Genomic DNA, 26,918 nt, shown 5'->3' on the forward strand with positions numbered 1-26,918 from the left:
GTACTTCTCCTGGTCTCCCATGGGGTGCAGGGCCCAAGGACTTGGGCCATCCTCCACTGCACTCCTGGGCCACAGCAGAGAGCTGGCCTGGAAGAGGGGCAACCAGGATAGAATCCGGCGCCCTGACCGGGACTAGAACCCGGTGTGCCAGAGCCACAGGTGGAGGATTAGCCTAGTGAGCCACGGTGCCGGCCAAGAAATTTGTTTTTAAAATATTAATTTATGGGGGGGGGTGTTCTGGTGTTGTGGTGCAGTGGGTTAGGCCCATATGGGCACAAGTTTGAGTTCCAGCTGCTCCATTTCCCATCCAGCTCCCTGCTAATGCACCAAGTACTTGGGCCTTGCACCTACGTGGGAGACCCAGATGGAGTTTCTGGCTCCTGGCTTTGGCCTTGCCTAGCTCATTTGAGGAGTGAACCAGTGGATGAAGATCTCTCTCTCTCTCTCTCTCTCTCTCTCTCTCTGTAACTCTGGCTTTCCAATAAAATAAATCTTTAAAAAATATTTATGAGGGGGAGAGAGAGAGAGAGAGAGAGAGAGAGAGAGAGAGAGAGGTCCCATCAACTGGTTCCCTCCCCAGATGCTTAGGTTTGCCTGGGAGTTAAGAACTCAATCCGGGTCTCCCACAGAGGTGGCAGGAACCCAACTCCCTGGGCCATCACAGCGGCCTCCCACAGTCTGCATCAGCAGGAAGCTGGAGTCAGCAGCCAGCAGTGGGAATCGAACCCAGATCGTTCAGGTATGGCAACCACTAAGCTAGACAACTGCTCCACCTACTCAGTTTTGGTACTGACAGATGTAACTCAATCACATAGACTCCTAAATCACATAATGTAAGCTGTGTGAATGACTGGGATCCTCGATTTTTTTTTTTTTTTTGACAGGCAGAGTGGACAGTGAGAGAGAGACAGAGAGAAAGGTCTTCCTTTGCCGTTGGTTCACCCTCCAATGGCTGCTGCGGCCGGCGCACCGCGCTGATCCGATGGCAGGAGTCAGGTGCTTCTCCTGGTCTCCCATGGGGTGCAGGGCCCAAGCACCTGGGCCATCCTCCACTGCACTCCCTGGCCACAGCAGAGGGCTGGCCTGGAAGAGGGGCAACCGGGACAGAATCCGGCGCCCCGACCAGGACTAGAACCCGGTGTGCCGGCGCTGCTAGGCGGAGGATTAGCCTAGTGAGCCACGGCGCAGGCGTAGATTTTGTTTTAAAATATTTGAGTGGCCAGCACTGTGGTGTAGCAGGTAAATCCTTCACCTGCAGTGCCGTCATCCCATGAGAGTGCCGGTTCGAGTCCCAGCTGCTCCACTTCCGATCCAGCTCTCTGCTGTGGCCTGGGAAAGCAGTGGGAGATGGCCCATGTCCTTGGCCCCTGCACCCACGTGGGAGACCTGGAAGAAGCTCCTGGCTCCTGACTTCGGATCAGCCCAGCTCTGGCCGTTGTGGCCAATTGGGGAGTGAATCAGCGGGTGGAAGACCTGTCTCTCTCTCTCTCTCTGCCTCTCCTATCTGTGTCACTCTGCCTTTCAAATAAATAAATCTTTAAAAAATTTATTTGAAAGGCAGAATGACACGGAGAAAGGGAGAGGGAGGGAGATAGATACTGATCTTCCGGCCACCGGTTCACGCACCAAGTGGCACCAACAGCCGGTCTGGGCCAGGCCCAGGCAAGAGCCTGGCGCTCCATCCGTGTGTGCCCCGTGGGTGGCAGGGGCCCAAGCTCCTGGGAATCTCCTGGGCATTCGCAGGTGCATCTGCAGGGTGCTGGGTGGGGGGTGGCGCAGCGGGGCTCCCACTGTACGCCTATATGGGACGGTGGCGTCCCAAGCAGCCGCTTGAACCCACTGCTCCCACATGGCTTCGAAGGAAAGAATGGGAAGATCAAGCCCCTCGCTCGGGGGAGCGGAAGCAAAGCCCACGCACCAGACAAGGGCCACTCCTGAGAGCCTGGGAACAGCGCGGCCCACGCCTCCAAGGCGGAATGCGAAGCGAGCCGAGGCGCATGCGCGCCCCGAACACGTGTGCGCACACGCATGCGCGCCCCGCACACGTGTGCGCACACGCATGCGCGCCCTGAACACGTGTGTGCACACGCATGCGCGCCCTGAACACGTGTGCGCACACGCATGCGCGGAGGGCGGGCTGCCGGCGAGGGCGGAGTGGCGCCATCGCTCCCTACGTCAGTGCGGGGCGCGCGAGGGGGCAACGGCGCATGCGCAGGGAAACGGTGGGAACGGGCCTGCGGAGGCGCCGGGAGCGTCGCCGGAGCGCGACTGTCGAAGGCCGAGGGTGGCCGAGGCGACCGCGTGGCTCCTCAGAGGCGGCGTCTCTGTCGTCGTTTTCGCCTGACTGCTGCCCGAATCGTCTGGCGGGAGCCTTAAGGCCAGGGTGAGGGCGAGTTGGCCCCGGGAACGCCGCCGAAGCGGTCACAGGTCCTATGGGCGTGGGCGCCATGCCGGGCCCGGGGCTCGCTGAGGGTGACAGGGCGCCGGGCGGGAGCCGCCGGGACTCCCCGGGCTCCGTACGGGGCTCTGTGGGCTCCTTTTTTTATTGTTATTATTTTTAAAATTTTTTTCCGCCTCAGGACCTGGGAAGCCGGCCTCAGCCCCCCCGAGCCCGTGCCTCGGCTTGGCTTTCACCGGACGTGGCCCGCAGCCCCCGGCCTGAGAGCGACGCCGTGGGCGCCCGGGCGCTGGACGACGCTCCGGCCGGCTCCAGCCCCGGCCAGAGAGTTCGTTCCCGCTCTTGGAGGAACCCGGACGCCAGCTTCCTCCTCTCAGGGGTGCTAGTTCCCGGGAAGGCGATGAGCTGTGGGGAGCAGGCGTTCCCGGGGGCTCCGGCGCCCCTCGGAGGGCGTGGGCCCGGGGGCCTCCAGGACGCAGGGTGCAGCTGTCCCGAGGGCTGGACCTTGATCCATTTACCGAGGAACCGGGCTGAAGGCTGCTGTTGTCGAATGTTCTCCCAGAAGAGTGCATCAGTTTTGTGGGAGTGCAGCTTTGCCTTTTGATCGCAGGGGACCCGGGCCGGGTCGGGGTTAGCGAGGTGAATTCCGCCAGTCCGAGGAGCGCTGCTTACCCCCGCTGCGGGCCAAGCGTGTGCGGCCTGTGAGGCTGCGCTGCCTGGGTAACAGCTACAGGGACTGCAGAAACGCTCCGACGTCTCCCGCTTCCCCGTGGTTCGCTTTTGAACAACTTGAATGAGGATTTCTGTTTCGTTGTTTGTTTCCTACCCTCTGTCCCAAAAGAAACACACACACACACACACACACACAAATGAGATAAGTTATGGCGAGCACTTTGTAGGGGGTAGCCTGTTTGGTTTTGTGTCATAGGCTCTTGGTTACTTTCTCTCCTTTTAGTTTTCCTGACTTCGTTTTATTCTGGTTTTCCCCCTAATTATCTGGATATTTCATCTTTTTTTCTTTATAACATCTTAAATTGTGAAATAAATTATGTATCCAGAAAAGTGCACAGAACATATAAAGAGACTTATTTAATTGTTAGTAATCTTATATCTGTGTAACTGCCAACCAGATCCAGAAATAGAACATTACCTGGGCTCTCGAGGACCTGCGGTTGATAGTTCACTGTGATTAAGCCAGTCTCCCTTCTAGAAGTCACGTTTGGGCTAACTCTTGTGATAATCTTTTCTTTGCTCTTCTTTATACTTCTACTATGTATGTATGTATCCCTGAAGAACTGCTGCTGCTGATGGCTGCTATTTTGTTGGTAATTCTTGCATCAGTATTCATAAAGAATATTGCTCTGTAGATTTCTTAAAATTTATTGTATTTATTTGAAAGAGTTACAGAGAGAGGTAGATTCAGAGAGAAGTCTTCCATCCGCTGGTTCACTCTCCAGATGGCTGCAATGGCCGGAGCTGAGCCAATCCGAAACCAGGAGCCAGGAGCCTCCTCTGGATCTCCCACACAGGTGCAGGGGCCCAAGGACTTTTTCCCAGGCCGCAGCAGAGAGCTGGATCAGAAGAGGAGCATCTGGGAGTCGAACTGGCATCCATATGAGATGCTGGCACTGTGGGCCAGGACTTTAACCTGCTGTGCCACAGCGCCGGCCCCACTCCGTAGATTTCTTGTTGTGTCTGGCTTTTGTGTCAAGGTAATGTTGGTCTCATAGAATAACTTGTCACGTCTTCAACTCTTTGAAAAAGTTTGAGATGGACTGGTGTAAGTTCCTTAGAGGTTTCATGGGATTTATCCACAAAGCCGTCAGCCCCAGAGCTGTTCTTGGTTAGGAGGTTTTGGTTGTTGATTTCCTCTCTGTAGGCACCAGTTCTATAGGTACATTAAAGTTTTCCGTCTTCCTGAGTTAGTCTTGGGATGACTATGGATTTGAATAGGATTTGTCCCTCTGAAATCATGCAGATTTAATCCCCAGAGTCCTATGCTAATTGTGTTAGGCAGAAGGAAACTACTCTGTGATATTTAGATGTGGATTTTGTGCAGCGATTAGATCACATTAGATCATTAGGGCGGGGCCCCATGAGAGATCACGCATGCAGTGATACACACGTGACCACACTTTGATGGAATGCAGCCCAGGGCTGGGGGCCTTCCTACGAGCCTGGGCCATGCTGTTTGGATCTTGTTTTTCTAGACCCTCAAATTAAAACAAAACTATCGGCCGGCGCCGTGGCTCACTAGGCTAATCCTCCGCCTTGAGGTGCCGGCACACCGGGTTCTAGTCCCGGTCGGGGCACCGGATTCTGTCCCGGTTACCCCTCTTCCAGGCCAGCTCTCTGCTATGGCCAGGGAGTGCAGTGGAGGATGGCCCAGGTCCTTGGGCCCTGCACCCCATGGGAGACCAGGAGAAGTACCTGGCTCCTGCCTTCGGATCAATGCGGTGCACCGGCTGCAGCGCGCCGGCCGCGCCGGCCGTTGGAGGGTGAACCAACGGCAAAGGAAGACCTTTCTCTCTGTCTCTCTCTCACTGTCTAAATCTGCCTGTCAAAAAAAAGTAGTCTACCGGCCGGCGCCGCGGCTCACTAGGCTAATCCTCCGCCTAGCGGCGCCGGCACACCGGGTTCTAGTCCTGGTTGGGGCGCCGGATTCTGTCCCGGTTGCCCCTCTTCCAGGCCAGCCCTCTGCTGTGGCCAGGGAGTGCAGTGGAGGATGGCCCAGGTGCTTGGGCCCTGCACCCCATGGGAGACCAGGAAAAGCACCTGGCTCCTGGCTCCTGCCACCGGATCAGCGTGGTGCGCCGGCCGCAGCGCGCCGGCCGCGGCGGCCATTGGAGGGTGAACCAACGGCAAAGGAAGACCTTTCTCTCTGTCTCTCTCTCTCACTGTCCACTCTGCCTGTCAAAAAAAAAAAAAAAAAGTAGTCTACCTCAGATATTACTCTATAGTAATGAAACATTGAGTAAAATTGTAGGTTTTGTGTTTCTAAGAATTTGTCCATTTCCTTTAGGTTATCCAATTTGTTGGTATACATTTGCTCATAGTACTTTCTTATATACTTTTTTTAAAAAAAGAATTATTTATTTGAAAGAGTTACAGAGAGAGGTAGAGCCAGAGAGAGAGAGAGAGAGAGAGAGAGGTCTTCCATCCGCTGGTTCACTCCCCAGATGGCTACAACAGCCAGAGCTGAGCTGATCCAAAGCCAGGAGCCAAGAGCTTCTTCCAGGTCTCCCACATGGGTGCAGGGGCCCAAGGGCTTGGGCCATCTTCTACTGCTTTCCCAGGCCATAGCAGAGAGGTGGATTGGAAGTGGAGCAGTCGGGACATGAAGTGGTGCCCATATGGGATGCTGGCGCTGCAGGCTTGGGCTTTAACCTGCTGTGCCACAGTGCCAGCCCCTCTTACATACATTCTTATTTCTATAAAATCAGTAGTAATGTCTCCATTTTTATTTTTGATTTTAGTTATTTGAATTGTTCCTCTTTTTTTTTCTTAGTCCATCTAGCTAAAGGTTTGTCAATTTTGTTGATCTTTTCAAGGAACAAGTTTATTTTCATTGACTTTCCCTATTGTATATTCATTTATCTTCTCTAATATTTATTACCTTCTTTCTGTGAACTTTGAGTTTAGTTTGTTCTTTTTCTAGTCCTTTAAATTGTAAAGTTAGGTTGTTGATTTGAGATCTTTCTTATTTTTAAATTAAAAAAAAATATTTATTTATTTATTTGGAAATCAGAGATACAGAGAGAGAGAGAGAGGGAGAGACAGAGAAAGAGAGAGAAAGGGATATTTCATCTGCTTGTCCACTTCCCTGATGGCTGCCGTGGCCAGGGCTGGACTAGGCTGAAGCCAGGAGCCAGGAGCTTCTTCCAAGTCTCCCAGGTGGGAAGCAGGGGCCCAAGGACCTGGGCCATCTTCCGCTGCTTTTCCAGGTGCATTAGCAGGGAGGTGGATCAGAAGTAGAGTAGCTGGGACTGGAACCAGTGCCCATATGGGATGTTGGTGTCGCAGGTGATAGCTTTACCCGCTATACCACAGCGCCAGCCCCCTGATGTTGTATTATTAATACATAGCATCAGGAGGCACATTATGTCAGTAGATTTTATTACTTAGCTGAGGTAGTGTCTAACACTGTAAAGATCGATTTTCCTGGTTTTGAAGGAGAGTATCTTGTGGGGAGATGGAGTAATGCTACAATTACCCAGTCTCCATTAACCTTTACCATCTTATGTTAGCAACCATTGATAATTCTTGCTTGGATGAATTATTACCCTGGTAGTTTACAAATAATGATTTTTAAAAAATACCATATACATGATTGACATGTAAACGACTGTACATATTTAATGTGTACAACTAGGTGAATTTGGGGTAAATAATGATTTTCTAATTTCATCATTTCTTGTACATTTATTAGTTTGCATTCTGTTGTAGAGAAGAAATTTTCTGTGAAGATTTATTTATTTATTTGAAAGGCAGAGTTGTAGAGAGGCAGAGGCAGAGAGGTCTTTCATCTGCTGGTTCAGTACCCAGATGGCCGCAATGGCTGGAGCTGTGCTAATCCAAAGCCAGGAGCTTTTTCCAGGTCTCCCACGCAGGTGCAGAGGCCCAAGGACTTGGACCATCTTCTGTTGCTTTTCCAGGCTGTAGCAGAGCTGGATCAGAAGTGGAGCAGCTGGGACTCAAACTGGTGCCCATATGGGATGCCAGCACTGCAGGCGGCGGCCTAACCCGCTACACCACAGCACCAGCCCCTATTATTTTCTCTTTTGATGCTTTAATTTTCCTGAGTTTGGCTGATGTGAGCTGCTTTAATATGATTTCTGTGTCCAGTATCATATTTTTATTTTTAACTTCAACTTATCAATGCATATTTTCATTATTATGAAAGTAAAACATGATTTTTATAGACAATTTGCAAAACCAATTTAAAAGCAGAAAAATCTAAATATCCCAACAGTCCTGTTTTCTATGTATTAATGTCCTTTCCTCTCAGCCTTTTCTTTCATTGCAATCTTAAGTGTCTAGAGAACTAAAGGTTGAGATTTGAACCTTAGTTTTGTGTTTTAACCTATCATTGAATATAAGCATTTTTCTGAGCAGCTAAGAGCTCTTTGGGAACAGTATCTCATCATGAATTGCCCATGAGCCTGCCATGTGGTGATGCCTTGAGGTCTGCCCGTGTGTCTTCTGATGGATAGCATGCTCCTTCCCCTCTGGAAGAATCTCCGATTCCCTCTCTCTCGTCCTGGCTTTAACAAACCATTTTTTCTTTTTCAGCATACTTTTTGTCCATTCTCTCGTGGTGCATTTGAAGAGCCAACAAAAGGCCAGAGCGGTGCGAGCACGGAGGGCAGACAGGAGAGTGGCCCCAGACATGAGGTAGTGCCTGGTCCTCTGATGGGAAGAGCAGTCAGTGGGGGTGACAGGCACAGCTGGCACTTGGGAATGAGCATGCAGTGGAGGAAATAGCAGAGAGAGATGGGTGGGTAGCTGGTGTTCGGGATAGGCAGACAGGGAAGGTACCTCTGGTGAGGCAGTGTGTGAGCAGAGACCTGAGTGTTTTACAGACGAGAAAGTTCAGAGGTAAAGCGACTTTTCTGGGGTTACAAGGCAGACTTACTGTTCAATTAGTCTCTGACTCAAAAGCCGACTTTAAATGGTACCCCTCTCTATAGGGATTATACCTAGTGTTTTGAGAAATCCTTTGAATGGGATTTCCCCCTGCTAGCTTTGTGTGTCTCTATCCCTGTCTCTTGTATGAAAACTTTTCTAGGTAAAATTTGGTAAGAATTTTTTGTATGTGTGCTTTGATGTCAGTGGTGTTAGGAGTAGAAAGGAAGACTTGCTTTAAGAGGTGTTGAGGGTTGTTTTGGAGCTTAGTTATTTAATTCTGAAATCTAAAAATCTGCACTTTTTGGTATTCCTAAGCTCTGCTCCGGAAGGCAAACCCTCCCTTGGAGAAGCTGGGGCTGTCCCAGAGAGTCTGCCTGAGATGAAGACAGAGGCTCAAGCTTTAGAATTCTTGATGACAAAGTCCTCATCTACCGAAACAAAGCTCTCGGATGGTCTTCTAGGAACTCAGGCTTGGGAAGATAAGGGCCCAGTGCCAGGGGCCCTGCCTGCAGCAGCCTATGTCTCAGAGGCCCAGGCAACCGCAACTCGGGCTGCAATGGCTCAGGCTTGGGAGACTCAGGCCTTTGTGGCTAAGGCCAGGACTGGCAATCCAAAGCAAACTGCGTTGCCTGCGGTAACTTCCTCAATGCTTAAACAGACTCTCTCAGATGAGAAGTTTCAGATGACAGAAAACAAAGAGAGTAAGATCTTCACTCGTCCACTGTGGGCTGGGAAGGTTGAATACATCCTGTCCCAGCTGGGCTACAGTGTGAGACCATCCAATATCTGGCATTTTATCTACATATGGATTCACTATGGAGGCTGTAAGTGTGGGGGCCAGGTAACATAGATCCATAGGAGCGAGCACGACAGAGGCCTGTCCATGCTTCAAATTGTGCTGACTCTGAGATATGTAGAGGCTGGAAAATGGACATTCTGAGCAGAATAGAATCAAGGTGCCCCAGCACCTAGGATCATGGAAGGGTAGGGAGTGCAAGGTCCCTGAACATGAAGTCCTGGGTCAGAGGTGGGGCTGGAAACTGGGTATCTGGGTATTCCAGGAGATGCAGTCCATGGGACTGGATACCCGGGACTGTGAGGGATGTGGAAACAGGTCAGCCCTGATGCGTGTGGCCCCCAGGGATGCTGCTCGTGGGGAGCATATTTCCCTGGGCCCTGAAGAATCCCAAGTACAGAAAGACCAGAGGGTTCTCAGACACCCTTCTGATTCCTCTCCACAGGCAGCTTCTTTGTTATCTACATCCTCTTGCTGTTCTTAGTCGGGGTTCCTCTCCTCTTCCTGGAGCTGGCAGCCGGCCAGAGGATGCGCCTGAGCAACATGGGTTTATGGAAGATCATTAGCCCCTGGGCTGGTGGTGTTGGGTATACCAGCTTCACGGTGAGGAGTGCTAGGCTTTCCAGGCTTATCTTTTATCCCATCCCAGACCCTTGTACTAGAACGGATCCTGTGACTTCACTTCCATGGGTCACGTTCCTTCATTACCCAGTCCCCTGTCAGATCCGCTCCTGTTTCCTGTCCCTGTACTGTCCTAGCTGCTCCTCCCTGTCCCCAGGTGTGCTTCTTCACCAGCATGTACTTCAATGTGGTCAATGCCTGGATCCTCTTCTACTTGAGCCAGTCCTTTCAGTTTCCTGCTCCATGGGAGAAATGTCCCTTAGTGAGGAACTCCAGTGACTTTGGTAAGGAGGAGAAGGGAAAGCAGAATGGGATAGGAACTTGGGAGAGGAGGAAGGAGCATGGAGAGACAGGAAGAGGGAGATGAAGAAGAAAGGTGTTGTGGAGGGGAGGGAGGTGGAGAGGAGAAGGAAGAGGGGAGGGCTCTCCCTGTCCAGCAGGCATGTCCAGAGCCAGGTTCCCTCAGATCCTGACTGTGCACGGACGACACCTTCCATGTACTTCTGGTACAAGGAGACCTTGAAGGCCTCAGACAGAATTGAGGATGGTGGGCCACCAGCCTTCAGTCTGACCCTGCCCTTCTTTATATCATGGTGTGTTGTTGGTGCTTTCGTATCCAATGGGCTCAAGTTCGTTGGGAAGGTGAGCCACCATTTTTGGATTCCTTGACATTCTCAGATGCTTTAGCCCACTCCTCACTTTGTTATTGCTGGCCTCATAATTTCTTACCCTCTCCTGTCTTTCACTCCCATTAACCCTGACCCTGCTGAAGGCTACCTTCTAACTCCTACTAATATCTGACTCAGAACTTTTGCTCTCTGCTGACTACTGGTTGACCCTTATTGGTGCTTGGTTGCTGATAATGTCCCATTCTCAATTCAGGTAATGTATGTCTTGGTACCGCTGCCTTATTTCTTCATCGTGTGTTTCCTCTTCTGGAGTCTGCTGCAGGATGGGGCCACGTATGGCCTTCAACATTTGGTGGTTGCCAAGGTGAGGTATATCTCCCTCACTCCCTATCAGGCCTTAGAGGACAACATAGCTGCCTATTCTTAGGGCCTCTTTTCCCCATTATCTCCTTTTATGCCTCTCCCCTTCCTCTCCCACCTTAACATTTTTGTTGTAGTTGTCCTCTCCTTCTTTTTAATCCCTCCCTTATACTGCTCTTCTCCCTTTTAGATATCATCCATGTACAACATCCAGGTGTGGTCCCGAGCAGGGTGCCAAGTCTTGTTTGACTTGGGCCTAGGCTTTGGCCCTGTCGCCTCCTTATCCTCGCACATGGACCAATCCAACAACTGTCTCACTGATGCTTTTGTCATGGCTGTGGTCAACCTGTTCACCTTGGTCATTACCATCCCTTTCATCTTCTCTCTCCTGGGCCTCTGGGCTACAGTCATCACGCACCGCTGCAGTGAGAAGTAAGGCCAGCTCCTGGAGGGTCCCAGCCTCGGGGAGTTAACAAAACCTAGATGTACGAACCTTAAAGGTTCTGCAGAGACCAGACTTACTCATCTCAACCTCAGCTGTACTTGCAGTTCTTTACTTTCCTCTATAGATAAATACAGAGATAATATTTCTTTTTTTTTTTAATTTCCTATTACCTTTATAGGCAGTTAAGAGCAAGATTAGACCCTAACTGGGGACATATCATGTCTTTGCCACTTCCAAGTTACCTGTGTACCCTGAATTCCTCATCTGTAAAATTAAAAAAAAAATGATACCTACAGCCTATGAAAGTTGATATATATCTGTATATATCATATAGATATTGTAAAGGGCTTAAAATATTCCCTGGCATATTATTATTAGATCTTAACTTTTTTTTTTTTTTTTTTTTTGACAGGCAGAGTGGACAGTGAGAGAGAGAGAGACAGAGAGAAAGGTCTTCCTTTGCAGTTGGTTCACCCTCCAATGGCCACTGCGGCCGGCGCACCGCGCTGATCCGAAGCCAGGAGCCAGGTGCATCTCCTGGTCTCCCATGCGGGTGCAGGGCCCAAGCACTTGGGCCATCCTCCACTGCACTCCCGGGCTACAGCAGAGAGCTGGCCTGGCAGAGGGGCAACCAGGACAGAATCCGGCGCCCCGACCAGGACTAGAACCTGGTGTGCCAGCGCCGCAAGGCCGAGGATTAGCCTATTGAGCCGTGGTGCCGGCCAGATCTTAACTATTAAAATAAAAACCAAAAGTTATCTGTCAAGGGGATTGCCTAGGAAAGTGATCACTTAGGAATTACTGGGCATCTTGGTTTCATTTGTTTATCTAGTTTTGCTCCCAGCATTCTGAGCTAAGAACTGACAGATTAATACACTGAGCTCCTGCTGTGGTCAATCACTAAAACAAAAATATCACACAAACCACAGGTTTAAACTTCTGTACATTTTTCCCATTTGGCTCAGGAAGCCATAAAAGTAAATCTGGACCGGCGCTAGGCTGATCCTCCGCCTATCGGTGCCGCCCCACGGGGTTCTAGTCCCAGTCAGGGATTCAGTCCTGGTTGCCCCTCTTCCAGGCCAGCTCTCTGCTGTGGCCTGGGAGTGCAGTGGAGGATGGCCCAAGTGCTTGGGCCCTGCACCCCATGGGAGACCAGGAGAAGCACCTGGCTCCTGCCATCGGATCAGCGCGGTGCGCCGGCCGCAGCGCACCAGCCGCGGCGGCCATTGGAGGGTGAACCAACGGCAAAGGAAGACCTTTCTCTCTGTCTCTCTCTCTCTCTCTCACTGTTCACTCTGCCTGTCAAAAAAAAAAAAAAAAAGTGAATCTGGGGGCCGCCGCCGTGGAGCACTAGGTTAATCCTCTGCATGCGGTGCCAGCATCCCATATGGGCACCATTCTAGTCTCTGTTGCTTCTCTTACAGTCCAGCCCTCTGTTGTGGCCTGGGAAAGTAGTGGAGGATGGCCCAAGTGCTTGGGCCCCTGCACCCCCATGGGAGACCGGGAGGAAGCACCTGGCTTTTGGCTTCAGATTGGCGCAGCCACAGCTGTTGCAGCCACTTGGGGAGTGAACCAATGAAAGTAAGACCTTTCTCTCTCTCTCTCACTCACTCACTCACTCACTGTCTGTAACTCTGCCTGTCAAATAAATAAATAAAATCTTTTTTTTTTTTAAAGTAAATCTGGTTAATCTAATTCTGGTCAGTGTATGTTAGATGAGACCAGCATCCAAACCAATTTTGCCTACTTAACAGTTTTACCTGTGATTGTACTGGATAACTGAAATGATCACTATGTTCACTTTGGAAATATTGTTACTCTCTTCCTTTCAACACTGCTTGTCTACAAAACCTATAGGAAAATTTCAGTCCTAGGGCACAATTTCCAGGTTCTTGCTTCTTCCACAGAGAGTACCTACAACCCTATGTTATCGTTAAAACAAAACACTCAATATATATCTTATATTAGCCTCCCCAGAGCCCTTTTTGAACCCTAGGAACCTTCAAACTAGGCTGTCAAGTAAACAACTTATGATATACTAACAAAGTTATATTAAAAATGGCAAACATGTAGGTTACTCCAATCCCATAACAAAATGGCATTTAAGACCATCCCTAGGGGCTGGCCTAGTGGCACAGTGAGTTAAGTCGCTGCCTGCAGTGCTCGCATCTCGTATGGGTTGGTTCAAATTCTGTCTGCTCTCCTTCTGGTCTGGCTCCCTGGTAATGTACCTGGAAGGTGGTAGAAATGGTGTAAGGTATTTGGGCTCGCACGTGGGAGACCTGGATGGAGTTCCAGGTGCCACCCAGTGGCCCAGCCATTGTGGCCATTTGAGAGGAGAACCAGAGTATGGAAGATCTCTGTCTGTATATAACTGCCTTTCTCATAAATAATCTTTTTTTAAAAAAGACCATACCTATTCATAGAATATTCCAGCTGGGGATGGCACTGTGGCACAGCAGGTTAATGCCTTGGCCTGGGATGCCAGTGTCCGATATGGGCACTGGTTTGAGACCCAGCTGTTCCACTTCCGATCCAGCTCTCTGCTGTGGTCTGGGAAAGCAGTGGAGGATGGTCCAGGTCCTTGGGCCCCTTTACCCTCGTGGGAGACCTGGAGGAGGCTCCTGACTCCTGGTTTCAGATCGGCGCAGCTCCGGCCAATTGGGGAGTGAACCAGCATATTGGAGACCTCTCTCTCTCTGTCTCTCTGCCTCTGTGCCTCTGCCCCTGCCCCTGCCCCTGCCCCTGCCCCTGCCCCTGCCTCTGCTTCTCCTCTCTCTGTAACTCTTTCAAATAAATAAATAAGTCTTTTTTTTTAAATTCCAGCTGTCTACTTTCTAAATTCCACCTTCTTAACTGTGGACTGTTATTTTAAAGATTTCTGTTCATCCAGTACACTTAAAATGCCAAAGATTCTGAGTATTAGTCTTTTTCTTCCCATTAACCTTATATTTAAGGAATACAAACTTTATGCATTTCGTAAGTACAACTTTAGGAACATACGATTCTTCCTACCATACCTGCACTCCCACCCTCGTCCTCCTCCCTCTCCTATTCCCATTATTTTTTACTAAGGTCTATGTTCAATTAGCCTTATACACATATAATTAACTCTATACTAACTAAAGAGTTCAGCAGATAGTATGAAAGAGAAAACTGTTCCTCCACATCGAGAAAGGCTGTTCAAAGTCATTGCATCTCAAAGCGTCGATTTCACTTCTGTAGATTACTTACCACAGGTCAGGGCGAACATATGGTATTAGTCCCTTTTGGGACTGGCTTATTTCACTAAGTGTATTTTCCAGTTTTATCTATGTTGTTGCAAATGATAGGATTTTTTTTACTGCTATTTAGTACTTCATGTTGTAGTTACCCCATAATTTCTTTATGTAGTCTTTAATTGAGGGACATTTGGGTTGATTCCATATCTTAGCTACTGTGAACTGAGCTGCAGTAAACATGGGGTGCAGATAATTCTCTCATATGCTGATTTTATTTCCTTGAGTAAATTCCCAGGAGTGAGATGGCTGGGTCATATGGCAGGTCTATATTCAGATTTCTAAGGTATCTCCTACTGTCTTCCACCGTGTCTTCCATCAGTGGATTAAGGTACCTTTTCCCCATATCCTCACCAGCATTTGTTGTTTGTTGATTTCTATATAAAAGCTATTCTAACAGGGCTGAGGTGAAATCTTATTGTGGTTTTGATTTGCATTTTCCTGATGGCTAGTGATCCTGAGCATTTTTTCATGTGTCTGTTGGCCATTTGAATTTCCTCTTTTGAAAAATGCCTGTTGGGCCAGCTCTGTGGCTCACTTAGTTAATCCTCCGCCTGCAGCGCCGGCATCCCATATGGGTGCCGGTTCTAGTCCTGGTTGCTCCTCTTCCAGTCCAGCTCTCTGCTGTAGCCCAGGAAGGCAGTGGAGGATGGCCCAAGTGCTTGGGCCCCTGGAGACCAGGACGAAGAACCTGGCTCCTGGCTTTGGTTTGGCGTAGTTCCCACCATAGTGGCCATTTGGGGGGTGAACCAATGGAAGGAAGACCTTTCTCTCTGTCTCTCTCTCTCACTGTCTAACTCCACCTGTCAAAAAAAAAAAAGAAAAAAAGAAAAAAAGAAAAATGCCTGTTTAAGGGCTGGTGCTGTGGCACAGTGGGTTAAAGCCCTGGCTTGAGGCGCCAGCATCCCATATAGGCACTGGTTCTAGACCCGGCTGCTCCACTTCTGATCCAGCTCTCTGATATAGCCTGGGAAAGCAGTAGAAGATGGCCAAGTCCTTGTGCCCTGCACCCACGTGGGAGACCCAGAGGAGGCTCCTGACTCCTGGCTTCCGATCTATGCAGCTCTGGTTGTTGCGGCCATCTGGGGAAAGAACCAGCGGATGGAAGACCTCTCTCTCTCTCTCTGTAACTCTGTCTTTCAAATAAATAAAATAAATAAATAAACTTTAAAAAAGGAAAATGTCTGTTTAAGTCCTTTGCCCATTTCTTTTTTTTTTTTTTTTAATTTAAGATTTACTTATGGGGGTGGGGCTGGCGCTGTGGCGTGGCAGGTGGAGCCACTGCCTGCAGTGCCAGCATCCCATATGGGTGCTGGTTCAAGTCCTGGATGCTCCACTTCCCAACCAGTTCTCTGCAATGGCCTGGGAAAGCAGTAGAAGATGGCACTAGTACTTGGGACCCTGCACCCATGTGGGAGAACTGTTAGAAGCTCCTGGCTCCTGGCTTTGGACTAGCCCAGCTCTGGCCATTACAGCCATTTGGAGAGTGAACCAGCAGATGGAAGACACTCCCCCCTCTGCCTCTGTAACCATGCCTTTCAAATAAATAAATCATTAAAAAGATTTACTTACGAGGGCCAGCACTGTGGTGTAGCGGGTAAAGCTGCCGCCTGCAGTGCCGGCATCGCATGTGTATGCCAGTTTGAGTCCTGGCTGCTCCACTTCCAATCCAGCTCTCTGCTATGGCCTGGGAAGGCAGTAGAAGATGGCGTCAGTCCTTGGGCCCCTGCACCTGTGTGGGAGACCCAGAAGAAGCTCCTGGCTCCTGGCTTTGTATGGGCACAGCTCTGGCCAATTGGGGAGTGAACCAGTGGATAGAAGATCTCTCTCTCTCTCTCTTTCTCCTTCTCTCTCTCTATAACTCTCAAATAAATAAATGTTAAAAAAGATTTACTTATTTATTATTTGAGAGGTGGATTAGAGAGCCTAGGGAGAGAGAGAGAGAGATGTCTTCCATTATTGGTTCACTCCCAAAATGGCTGCAATGGCTGGAGCTGGGCTGATCCAAAGCCAGGAGCCAGGGTTTTCTTCCAGGTCTCTTACGTGGATGCAGGGGCCCAGTGACTTGGGCCACCTTCTGCTTTCCCAGGCCACAGCAGAGAGCTGGATCAGAAGTGAAGCAGCTGGAATTCAAACCAGCTTCCATATGGGATGCCAGCACTGCAGGCGGCGGCTTTGCCTCCTCTGCCACAGCACTGGCCCTGTTCTTTGCCCACTTAACTGGGTTGCTTGATTTGTTGCTGTTGAGTTTCTTGATCTCTCTATATATTCTGATTATTAATCCTTTATCAGTTTCATAGTTTACAAATAATTTCTCCCATTCTGTTGGTTGCCTCTTCACTTTGCTGAGTGTTTCTTCTGCAGTGCACAAGTTTCTCAGTGTGGTGCAACCCCATTTGCTAATTTTGGATTTGATCGCCTGTGCCTCTGGGTTTTTTCCCAAGAACTCTTTCCCTATGCCAATGCCTTGCATGGCTTCTCCAATGTTCTCTAATAATTTGATTGTATCGGGTCATTGATTTAGATCTTTAATCCGTTTTGAGTGGGTTTTTGTATAAGGTGTAAGGTGGGAGTCTCGCTTCATACCTCTGGTGTAAGGGGTCTTGTTTCATACTTCTGCATGTGGAGATCCAGTTTTTCCAGCACCGTTTGTTGAAGAGACGTCCTTGTTCCAGGGATTGATTTTAGCTCCTTTGTCAAAGATAAGTTGGTTGTAGAGGCATGGGTTGATTTCTGGCATTTCTGTTCTGTTCTATCCATCTGTTTTTATACTAGTACCAGGCTGTTTTGATTATAACTGCCCTATAGTATGTCTTGAAATCTGATATCGTGATGCCTCTGGCTTTGTTTTTGTTGTACAAGATTGCTTTAGCTATTCGGGGTCTTCTGTGTTTCCATATGAATTTCAGCAACATTTTTTCTATATCTGAGAAGAATGTCCTTGGTATTTTGATTGGTATTGCATTGAATCTGTAAATTGCTTTTGGTAGTATGGACATTTTGATCCATGAACTTGGAAAAGATTTTTCCATTTTTTGTGTCTTCTATTTCTTAAATGTTTTGTAATTCTCATCATAGAGATATTTGACATCCTTAATTAAATTATTCAAAGGTATTCTGAATGGTATTGATCTTAGAAGTTGTTTCTCAGCCGTGGCATTATCTATATATACAAAGGCTATTGATTTTTATGTATTGATTTTATTTTATATATTTTTAAAGATTTCTTTATCTTTACTTGAAAGAGTTACATAGAGAGAAGGAGAGGCAGAGAAAGAGAGAGAGAGGTCTTTCACCCGCTGGTTAACTCGCTCCCCAGTTGGCTGCAACAGCTGGAGCTGTGCCAATCCAAAGCCAGGATCCAGGAGATTCTTCTGGGTTTCCCACACGGGTGCAGGGGCCCAAGGACTTGGGCCCTCTACTGCTTTTCCCAGGCCATATCAGAGAGCTGAATTGGAAGTGGAGCGACTGGGTGGCTTTACCCACTATGGCACAGCACTGGCCCATTTTATGTAATTATTTTATATCCTACAACTTTACCAAACTCTTCTATGAGTTCCAATAGTCTCTTAGTGGTGTCTTTTGGATTCCCTATATATAAATCATGTCAGCAAATAGGTATAGTTTGACTTCCTCCCTCACAATTTGTATCCCTTTGATTTCTTTTTCTTGCCTAATGACTCTGATTAAAACTTTCAGGACTCTATTGAATAGCAGTGGTGAGAGTGGGCATCCTTGTCTGGATCTCAGTGGGAATGCTTCCAACTTTTTCCCATTCAATAGGACGCTGGCTGTGGGTTTGTTATAAATTGCCTTGATTTTGTTGAGGAATGTTCCTTGTATACCCAAATTGCTTAAAGTTGTCATCATGAAAGGGTATTGTACTTTATCAAATGCATTCTCTGCATCTATTGAGATAATCATATGGTTTTTGTTCTTTAATTTGCTAATGTGATGTATCACACTGATTGATTTGCGAATGTTGAACCATCCCGGCATACCAAGGATAAATCCCAGTTGGACTGGGTGAATGATCTTTCTGATGTGTTATTGGATTCAATTGGCTAGTATTTTGTTGAGGATTTTTGCATCTGTGTTCATTAGGGAAATTGGTCTGTAGTTCTCTTTCTCTGTTGTATCTTTTTCAGGTTTGTTCATTTATTTTAAATATTTATTTATTTATTTACTTGAAAAGCAGAGTTACAGAGAGGCAGAGGCAGAGAGAGAAAGAGAGCAAGATCTTGCATGTGCTGGTTTACTCCCTGAATGGCTGCAATGGCCAGAACTGGGCCCATCCAAAGCCAGGAGCCAGGAGCCTCTTGTGAGTCTCCCATGCAGGAGGGCCATCTTCCACTGCTGTCCCAGGCCATAGCAGAGAGCTGCATCAGAAGTGAAGCAGCTGGGATTCAAACCGGCACCCACATGGGATGCCGGCCCTGTAGGCGATGGCTTTACCCACTACGCCACAGTGTCGGCCCCTCTTTTTCAGGTTTAGGAATTAAGGTGATGTTGGCTTCATAAGAGGAGTTTTGGAGGATTCCCTCCCTTTCCATTGTTTTGAATAACTTGAGAATTGGAGTTAGTTCTTCTTTATATGTCTGATGGAATTCAGCAGTGAAGCTTTTGGGTCCTGGGCTTTTCTTTGTTGCAAGGTCAGTTTCTGTCTTGGTTATTGGTCTGTTTGGGTTTTCTGTGTCTTCATGGCTTAATTTAGGAAGTTTTTATGTGTCCAGAAATTTAACCATTTCTTCTAGGTTTCCTGATTTGTGGGCATACAGCTCTTTGTAGTAATTTATGATGCTTCTTTTTATTTCTGTGGTGTCTGTTGTTACATTTCCTTTTCCATCTCTAATCTTATTGATTTGGGTCTTCTCCCTCCTTTTTCTGGTTAGTTGGGCTAATGGTGTGTCAATTTTGTTTATTATTTCAAAAAAAAAAAGGATCGTTTCACTGATCTGTTATTTTTTTGTTTCAATTTTGTTTCTTTAATTTTAATTATTTCTTTTTTCTTACTAGTTTTGGGTTTGGTTTGCTGCTGTTTTTCTAGGTCCTTGAGATGCATTGATAGCTCATTTATTTTCTGCCTTTCCAATTTCTTGGTGTAGGCATCAAGTGCTTTATGCTTTCCTTTTAACATTGCTTTTGCTGTATCCCATAAGTTTTGATATGTTGTGTTGTCATCTTCATTTGTTTCCAGAAATTTTTTATTTCTCTTTTGATTTCTCCAGTCACCCACTGTTCATTCAGGAGCATGTTGTTCAGTCTCCATGTGTTTGCATATGTTCTAGACATTCTTGAGTTGTTGATTTCCAGCTTCATTCCACTATGGTCAGAGAAGATGCATGGTATGGTTTTGATTTTTTTTGAATTTGCTGAGACTTGCTTTATGGCCTAGCATGTGGTCTGTCTTAGAGAAAGTTCCATGTACTGGTGAGAAGGATGTGTATTCTGCCACTTAGGATGAAAAATTCTGTAGCCATCTTTTAGGTCCTTTTGGTCTATAGTGCTAGTTAACTCTGTTATTTCCTTGCTGATTTTCTGTCTGGTTGATTTGTCCGTTGCTGAAAGTGGGGTATTGAAGTCCCCCATTGTTATTGTATTGGGGTCTGTGTCTCCCTTTAGACCATTAACATTTCTTTTCAATAGCCAGGTGCCTGTAACTAGGTGCACATATGTTGACTACAGTCACATCTCCCTGTTGCATTGATCCCTTAATCATTACGTAGTGCCCTTCTTTGTTTCATATAACAGTTGTTGTGTTAAAGTCTATTTTGTCTGATATTAGGATGGCTACACCAGCTCTTTCTTGGTTTTTGTTAGCATGGAATATCTTCTTCTATCCTTTCACTTTCAGTCTGTGTGCATCTTTGTTGGTGACATGTGTTTCTTGTACGCAGCAAATAGATGTTTTTTTTTTAATCCATTCATCCAGCCTGTATCTTTTAATTGGAGTTGAGGCAATTTACATTCAAGATGATTTTTGATAAGTAACAACTTGGCCACTCCCCAAATGCCACAACAGCCAGGGCTAGGCCAGGAATCAGAAATTCCATCTGGGTCTCCTATGTGGGTGGCAGGGGCCCAGGCACTTGGGCCATCTTCTGCTGCTGTTCTCAGGCCATTAGCAGGGAGCTGGATGGGAAGTGGCGCAGCCAGGACCTGTGAGATGCCTTTATTGCTTTACCCACTGAGCCACAATGCTGACCTCTCATTTAGGTCTTTAAATCATTTTGAATTGATTTCTGTTCCTGGTGAGAGGTTAGGATCTGGTTTGATTCTTCTGCATGTCAATACCCAATTTATTCAGCATCATTTATTGGAAAGACTGTGCTGCACCAAACTCCCACCCATGCTTTTGGTTTAAAGTCTGTTTAAGTATGGCTACTCCTGCTTTCTTTTGATTCCATTTGCATGTAATAATTTACTTCACCCATTCATTTTCAGCTTATGTGAAGTGAGTTGTAAGCAGCATACATTTGACTCTTACTTTCTTTAAAAACCATTCGTTCTGTATATTTTAATTGGAGAATTTAATCCATTTAAGTGTAAGGTTGTTATTGATAGGTGAGGTCTTACTGCTACTGTTTTGACACTTATTTTTAAGTTTTATTATAGTTATTTCTCCCTCTCTTACTGTCTTTGTGGCTGGCTAAGTTATTTTCCTAGTAACATGTTTGAATTCCTTGATTATTGTTTGTGGTGTTCCTATTATAGACTTTTGCTTTGTGGTTACCATGAGGTTTATAAGAAAAAGCTATAGATTGTAATAAGCTATTTTGAAAGTATGGCAATTTAATATTGATCATAAAGACAGGGAAAAATAAAAAGATAAATAATAATAATTAAAAACTGTGCTTGCACTCTGTTGTCCCCAACATTTTGAATTTTTGGTGTCCTATTTTACTTTTTGCTGTGTTGCCTATCAGCATATTAGCAATTATTATTTTATTAATTTTTAGTCTTGAAACTAAAGGTATGAATGGGTTATACACATCATGTTTATAATATTAAAGCATTCTGAATTTGCACTGCTACTCTTACGATGGGTTTGTTTCTTCATGATATCTCTTCTTATCCATTAGCCTCTCTCTCTCAGTTGTAAGAACCTTCTTTTGCATTTCTTATAGGAGAGGTCCAGTGGTGATAGATTCGTCCAACTCTGTCTGTCTGGAAATGTCCATCTCTCTCCTGTGCATCTAAAGGATACCTTTGCTGGGTGCGGTATTCTTGGTTGGCAGTTTTTCCTTCAGTGTGTGAAAGTACCCTGCTGTCTCCTAGCTTGTAAGTGCTCTGCCGAGAAGTCTCTTGTCAGGTGACCTGGGACACCGCTCTGTGGGGTTCTTCTCCTTGTTCTGAGAATCTTCTTACCTTTAACCTTGCAGAGCTTGAGTATAAAATGCTTGGGGTGACTTAGTTGAGGCGAATCTGACTGGTGGTCTTTGACCTTCCTGTACTTGGGTATTTGTGTCTTTTTCTGGATTTGGGCAGTTTTCTGTTCTCTTTGCATAAGCTTTATATCCCTTTTGACATTTCCAAGTCCCTCTTGAGCCCCAGCAAGTCGAATATTTGCTCTTTTAATACTGTCCCAAAATTTCCATAAGCTTTTTCTTCTTCATTCTTTTTTTCTCCTATCACTGTGTGTTTTCAAATAGCCTTTTTGATTTATTCTGGTGTTGATACTTTCTATAGTGTTTTTATTTTGTTTAGTGTACTTTTCAGCTGAAGAGTTTCTGGTGTATTGTATTTTTTAAAAGATTTCTTTATTTGAAAGGCAGAATGACAGAGACAGAGAGAGGAATAAGAGAAGGGGTGGGGAGACAGAGAGGAAGAGAGGAGAGAGATCTTCTGTATGCTGGTTCACTCCCTGGATGCCTGCAACAGCCAGGTCTTGGCCAGGCTAAAGCTAGGAGGCAGGAACTCCTGTGAGTGTCAGCTTAATCCTCTGTGCCACAATGGCAGCTCCTCTGTTTGGTTTTTAAAAACTACCTCAACCTCTCTGTCAGGTTTCTCTGTTAGAGTATTGAATTATTTCTGTATTGTCTTGAAACCCATTGAGTTTCCTTGAAACAGATGTTCTGAATTTTCCATAGGAAAGTTTGTGGATATCAGTTGTTACATTGTTGGTTTCACCTTATTTTATTCGTTAGGTGACATCATGGTTTCCTGAAAGTTCTTGATATTTGTTGGTTAACGGGCCAGCGCTATGGTGCAGTGGGTTAAGCCACTGTCTGTATTGTTGGCATCCCATATGGGTGCTGGTTCAAGTCCGGGCTGCCCCACTTTTGATCCAGCTCCCTGCTAATGCACCTGGGAAAGCAGTGGAAGATGTGCCAAGTGCTTGGGCCTCTGCACGCATGTGGGAGACCCAGAAGAAACTACTGGCTCCTGGTTTTTGCCTGGCCAAGCTACTGCAGCCATTTGGGGAGTGAACCAGTGGATATCTGGAAGATTCATTCTCTCTCTCTCTCTCTCTCTCTCTCTCTCTCTCTTCCCTTCTCCCCTCTCTTCCCCTCTCCCTCTTTCTTTCTGTAATTCTGACTTTCAAATTAGCAAATAAATCTTAAAATAATGAATCAAGATGCCATATATCCATGGTGAATACTCTCTGGCTCCCATGTTTTCAGTCTTGTAAGACCCTAACTCTACCCTATGCCCTCTCATTGTAAGACCTTCTACTTCTTCCTCTCCACTACCTCCAAATTCTATTTCACAGCAGTTAACATCTTCAAATCCCTTTTATTAAAATTTTTTTAAAAAAATTTGTTGGGTGGTAACATTGTCTGCATGTTGAAGGAGTAGGCGTTATTTCAGTCTTTATAATCTGGTTTTGTTTGGCTTTCCACAAATTCTGGGCAATCCGATTATTTTCTCTGTGCAGAAATTTTTAAGTCTTATGTAATTCCATTTGTCTGTTTTTAGAAATTTATAATCTTGATGATGGCCAAGTTATCAAAATTTTCTTTTGTTGTTCAAGTTTTGTGTGTTCTAGGATATTTTGTTTATCTCAAGGTTACAAAAATTTTTCTCCTGTGTTTTCTTTTTAAGATTTATTTATTGAAAGAGTTACACAGAGAGAGAAGGAGGAAGAGAGAGAGAGAGAGAGAGGTCTTCCATCCACTGTTTCACTCCCTAAATGGCCACAATAGCTGGAGCTGGGCTGATCTGAAGACAGGAGCCAGGAACTTCTTCCGGGTCTCCCACGCGGGTACTGCAGCCCAAGAATTTGGGCCATCTCCCACTGCTTTCCCAGGCCATAGCAGAGAGCTGGATTGGAAGTGGAGCAGCCGGGACTTGAACTGTCACCCATAGGGGATGCTGGTGCTACAGGCAGTGGCTTTACCCACCATACCACATCACCGGCCCCTTCTATGTTTTCTTCAGAAGTTTTATAGGTTTAGCTTTTTCTTTCTTGTTATTTTTGCTTTTTATTTAAAAAATATTTATTTATTTATTTGAGAGGCTGAGTTGGAGAGAGAGGGAGAGACACAGAAAGAGGTCTTCCACCCATTGATTCACCCCTCAAATGGCTGCAATGGCTGAAGCTAAGCCAATCTGAAGCCAGGGGCTTCTGCCGGGTCTCCCTCATGAGTGCAGGGGTGCAAGGACTTGGGCCATCTTCCACTGCTGTCCCGGGCCACAGCAGGCAGCTGCATCTGGAGTGGAGCAGCCAGGATTGGAACTGGGGCCCATATGGGATGCCAGTGCTGTAAATGGCGACTTTACCTGCTGCGCCACGGCGCCAGCCCTTCTGTAGGACTTTTATTGTTTCTTCCTCAAATATTTGGTAGTATGTTAGTGGAGCCAGCTGGGCCTGGAATGTTCTTCGTGGAGAGATTTTTAAATCATACTTTAATTTATCTGATGTACTACAGTGCTCTTTTGGGTTTCTATTTCTTCACATGCTGATTAGCTAATTGACAGTCTATATGCTACAGGAAGTTTTTTCATTTCATCCAAATTGTCAAGACGTGTGTTGGCACAATGATGTTCATATTTTTGTTTTAGTCTTAAATGAACCTGAAGTGATTCCCTCTTCCCTTTCTTTCTGGATATTGATAATTTGCATCTTTTCATTTTTCTCCCTTGATCAGTGTAGCTAGATTTTTTTAAAAAAAGATTTACTTATTTATTTGAAAGGGAGAGAGAGAGAGAGAGGTCTTCTATCCACTGGTTCACTCCCCAAATGGTCACAATGGCCGGAGTTGCCCTGATCCAAAGCCAAGAGCCAGGAGCTTCTTCCAGGTCACCCACCTGTGTGCAGGGGCCCAAGGACTTGGACCATCTTCTGCTTTCCCAGGCCATAACAAAGCTGGATAGGAAGTGGAGCAACCAATACTCAAACTGGTGCCCATATGGGATGCTGGTGCTGCAAGCAGTGGCTTACTCAGTGAGCACAACACCAGCCCCAATTTAAATTTTTTTAAAGATTTATTTTATTTATTTGAAAGGCAGAGTATTTTTTTTTATTTGACAGGTAGAGTTACAGGCAGTGAGAGAGAGAGACAGAGAGAAAGGTCTTCTTCCGTTGGCTCACCCCCCAAATGGCCGCTACGGTGATCCGAAGCCAGGAGCCAGGTGCTTCCTCCTGGTCTCCCATGGGGTGCAGGGCCCAAGCACTCGGGCCATCCTCCACTGCACTCCTGGGCCACAGCAGAGAGCTGGCCTGGAAGAGGAGCAACCAGGACAGGAACCCGGTGTCCATATGGGATGCTGACGCCGCAGGCGGAGGATTAACCAAGTGAGCCACAGCGCCGGCCCTAATTTTAATTTTTGAAATCAGCTTTGGTCTTGTCATTCTCTCTCGTGCTGAATGTCACTGCTGGTTTCCATCTCACTGACTTCTGCTTGTAACACTCCCTTCTGCTTCCCCTCCCCCGCCCCCTTTTTTTTTTTTTACTTATTTTGGTGAAAGCATAGATTAATTTTGGGCCTTATCTAATATTAGAGTTAGGGCTATAAATTTCTCTCTAGGCTCACTTTAGTGGAATAATTTTGATATATTTCTTTGTTTTCTCTCCATTCAAAATAACATAATTTTCCTTTGCCTGTTACTTAGAAGTATGTTTAAAAATTTCCAAATAGCCGGCGCCGCGGCTCACTAGGCTAATCCTCCGCCTTGCAGTGCCGGCACACCAGGTTCTAGTCCCGGTCGGGGCGCCAGATTCTGTCCCGGTTGCCCCTCTTCCAGGCCAGCTCTCTGCTGTGGCCAGGGAGTGCAGTGGAGGATGGCCCAAGTGCTTGGGCCCTGCACCCATGTGGGAGACCCAGAAAAATCTCCAACAATTTGATGGAAGTAGTGGAAGACCTCTCTCTCTCTCTCTCTCTCTGCCTCTGCCTCTCTGTAACTCTGCCTTTCAAATAAATAAATAAATCTTTTTTAACAAAAGATCTTTGTGGGCTATTTAAATTTTTTCTCTTAAAATATTTTCAAATTTGTTTCTATTTTTAAACAGTTTTATAAATTTAATCATTCTAATATTTGGAAGTCACTGTATATTTTTACTGTGCTGTGTCTGATGGCTATTGCTCATGGTGTTTTGATTTTGTCTGCTTGGTTGTTTCTGTGTCCTATTCTATTATCTGTGGGAACCATTATTAAGGCATTTTTAAAGGCTTAAGGTGAAGGTGTATTCATCCAGATAGGATTTTTCATTCTACTTGATGCACAGAGACACAGGAAAGAGACTACTTAAAATTCAGTTCTGGGCTTGAGATTTCAATCCAAGTCAAAGCTTTGGACTGCAGATCCAGGCTGGGGCTAGATTGTGATTATAACAGGTCAGGACTTTTGAAAGTTCCACTCTTTTTGTTCATTTCTGAAAGTGAAGCCCTTTGTCCTGCCAGCTTTGAAAGAAGACCTTCTATTCTGATCGTTGCTTTGGGCAGGGTCTGGTATTTTGTGCGTGGCCTCCACGTCCCCCTTTAATGTATGAAAGGTCATGAAATGGGAAACCACAGTGTAGTTTGCTATGCTTGGCCTGTACCTTCAGGACAAAGTGTCTGAAAGTCTCCTTCCCCTCTTCTCTCTCTCTCTTTTTTTAAGTTTATTCATTTATTTGAAAGGCAGAAAGAAAGAGAGAGAAAGAGAGAGAGAGAGAGATCTTCCATTCACTGGTTCAATCCAGTGAAATGCCTTGACAGGTGGGGCTGGGCCAGGCCCGAGTCAGAAGCCCAGTTCTGCGTCTGGGTCACCCCTGTGGGTGGCAGGAACCCAGAGATTCATGCTGTCAGCCACTGCCTTGCTGGGCGCATTAGCAGGAAGCTGGCTCCCAGTAGAGTAGCTGGGGTGCACTGGTGCTCAGTGTGGGCGTGGGCCTTCCGAGCACCGTGAGCCAGTGCACCGTGAGCCAGTGCACCTGCCCTCCCCACCCTTTTCTGCACTGTGGCTTTTGCCCGTTAAGTCCTTGTTATATTTTCAACATTTTTATTCTTTTAAGACGATTAAAAGTATCTTCTAGTCTTTTAAATTATTTCCACTGAGAAGATTGATCTGAATATCTAACTAGCCTATTACTAGAATAACATATAGTATATTTCCTAAAATATGATAAAACTATACTTATGTTGAAGCTTACATTTTGCTCTCTCTCTCTCTCTCTCTTTTTTTTTTTTTTTTTTTTTTTTTGTTTTTTTGACAGGCAGAGTGGACAGTGAGAGAGAGAGACAGAGAGAAAGGTCTTCCTTTGCCGTTGGTTCACCCTCCAATGGCCGCCGCAGCCGGCACTCTGCGGCCGGTGCACCGCACTGATCCGATGGCAGGAGC

The 26,918-nt window shown here is 46.5% G+C and overlaps 1 protein-coding gene across 7 annotated transcripts in view; it reads left to right on the forward strand.

Moving 5' to 3' along the window:
* Positions 1–1,530: 1,530 nt before the first annotated feature.
* The window catches only part of SLC6A16 (solute carrier family 6 member 16), a 30,694-nt gene continuing 5,306 nt past the window's right edge, over positions 1,531–26,918 (forward strand). The window contains exons 1-10 of one of the 7 annotated variants that reach the window (XR_016224618.1): positions 1,531–2,383; positions 7,691–7,792; positions 8,342–8,850; positions 9,268–9,425; positions 9,601–9,727; positions 9,910–10,085; positions 10,326–10,436; positions 10,623–10,864; positions 12,302–12,458; positions 15,122–15,326. Coding sequence is in view for 6 of the 7 variants with exons in the window: in XM_089318966.1 (XP_089175092.1) it covers positions 2,091–2,383; positions 7,691–7,792; positions 8,342–8,850; positions 9,268–9,425; positions 9,601–9,727; positions 9,910–10,085; positions 10,326–10,436; positions 10,623–10,864 (1,718 nt within the window). In the remaining variant the exon portion in view is untranslated. Of the gene's footprint in view, positions 2,384–7,690; positions 7,793–8,341; positions 8,851–9,267; positions 9,426–9,600; positions 9,728–9,909; positions 10,086–10,325; positions 10,437–10,622; positions 10,865–12,301; positions 12,459–15,121; positions 15,327–26,918 lie in introns of those variants that run through there. The other 6 variants (XM_089318966.1, XM_089318967.1, XM_008253010.5 and 3 more) reach the window with 6 other exon arrangements.

The sequence above is a fragment of the Oryctolagus cuniculus genome, chromosome 18 (assembly GCF_051225735.1).
Source record: "Oryctolagus cuniculus isolate XC-2025 breed Fujian yellow rabbit chromosome 18, ASM5122573v1, whole genome shotgun sequence".
NCBI classification, from domain to species: domain Eukaryota; kingdom Metazoa; phylum Chordata; class Mammalia; order Lagomorpha; family Leporidae; genus Oryctolagus; species Oryctolagus cuniculus.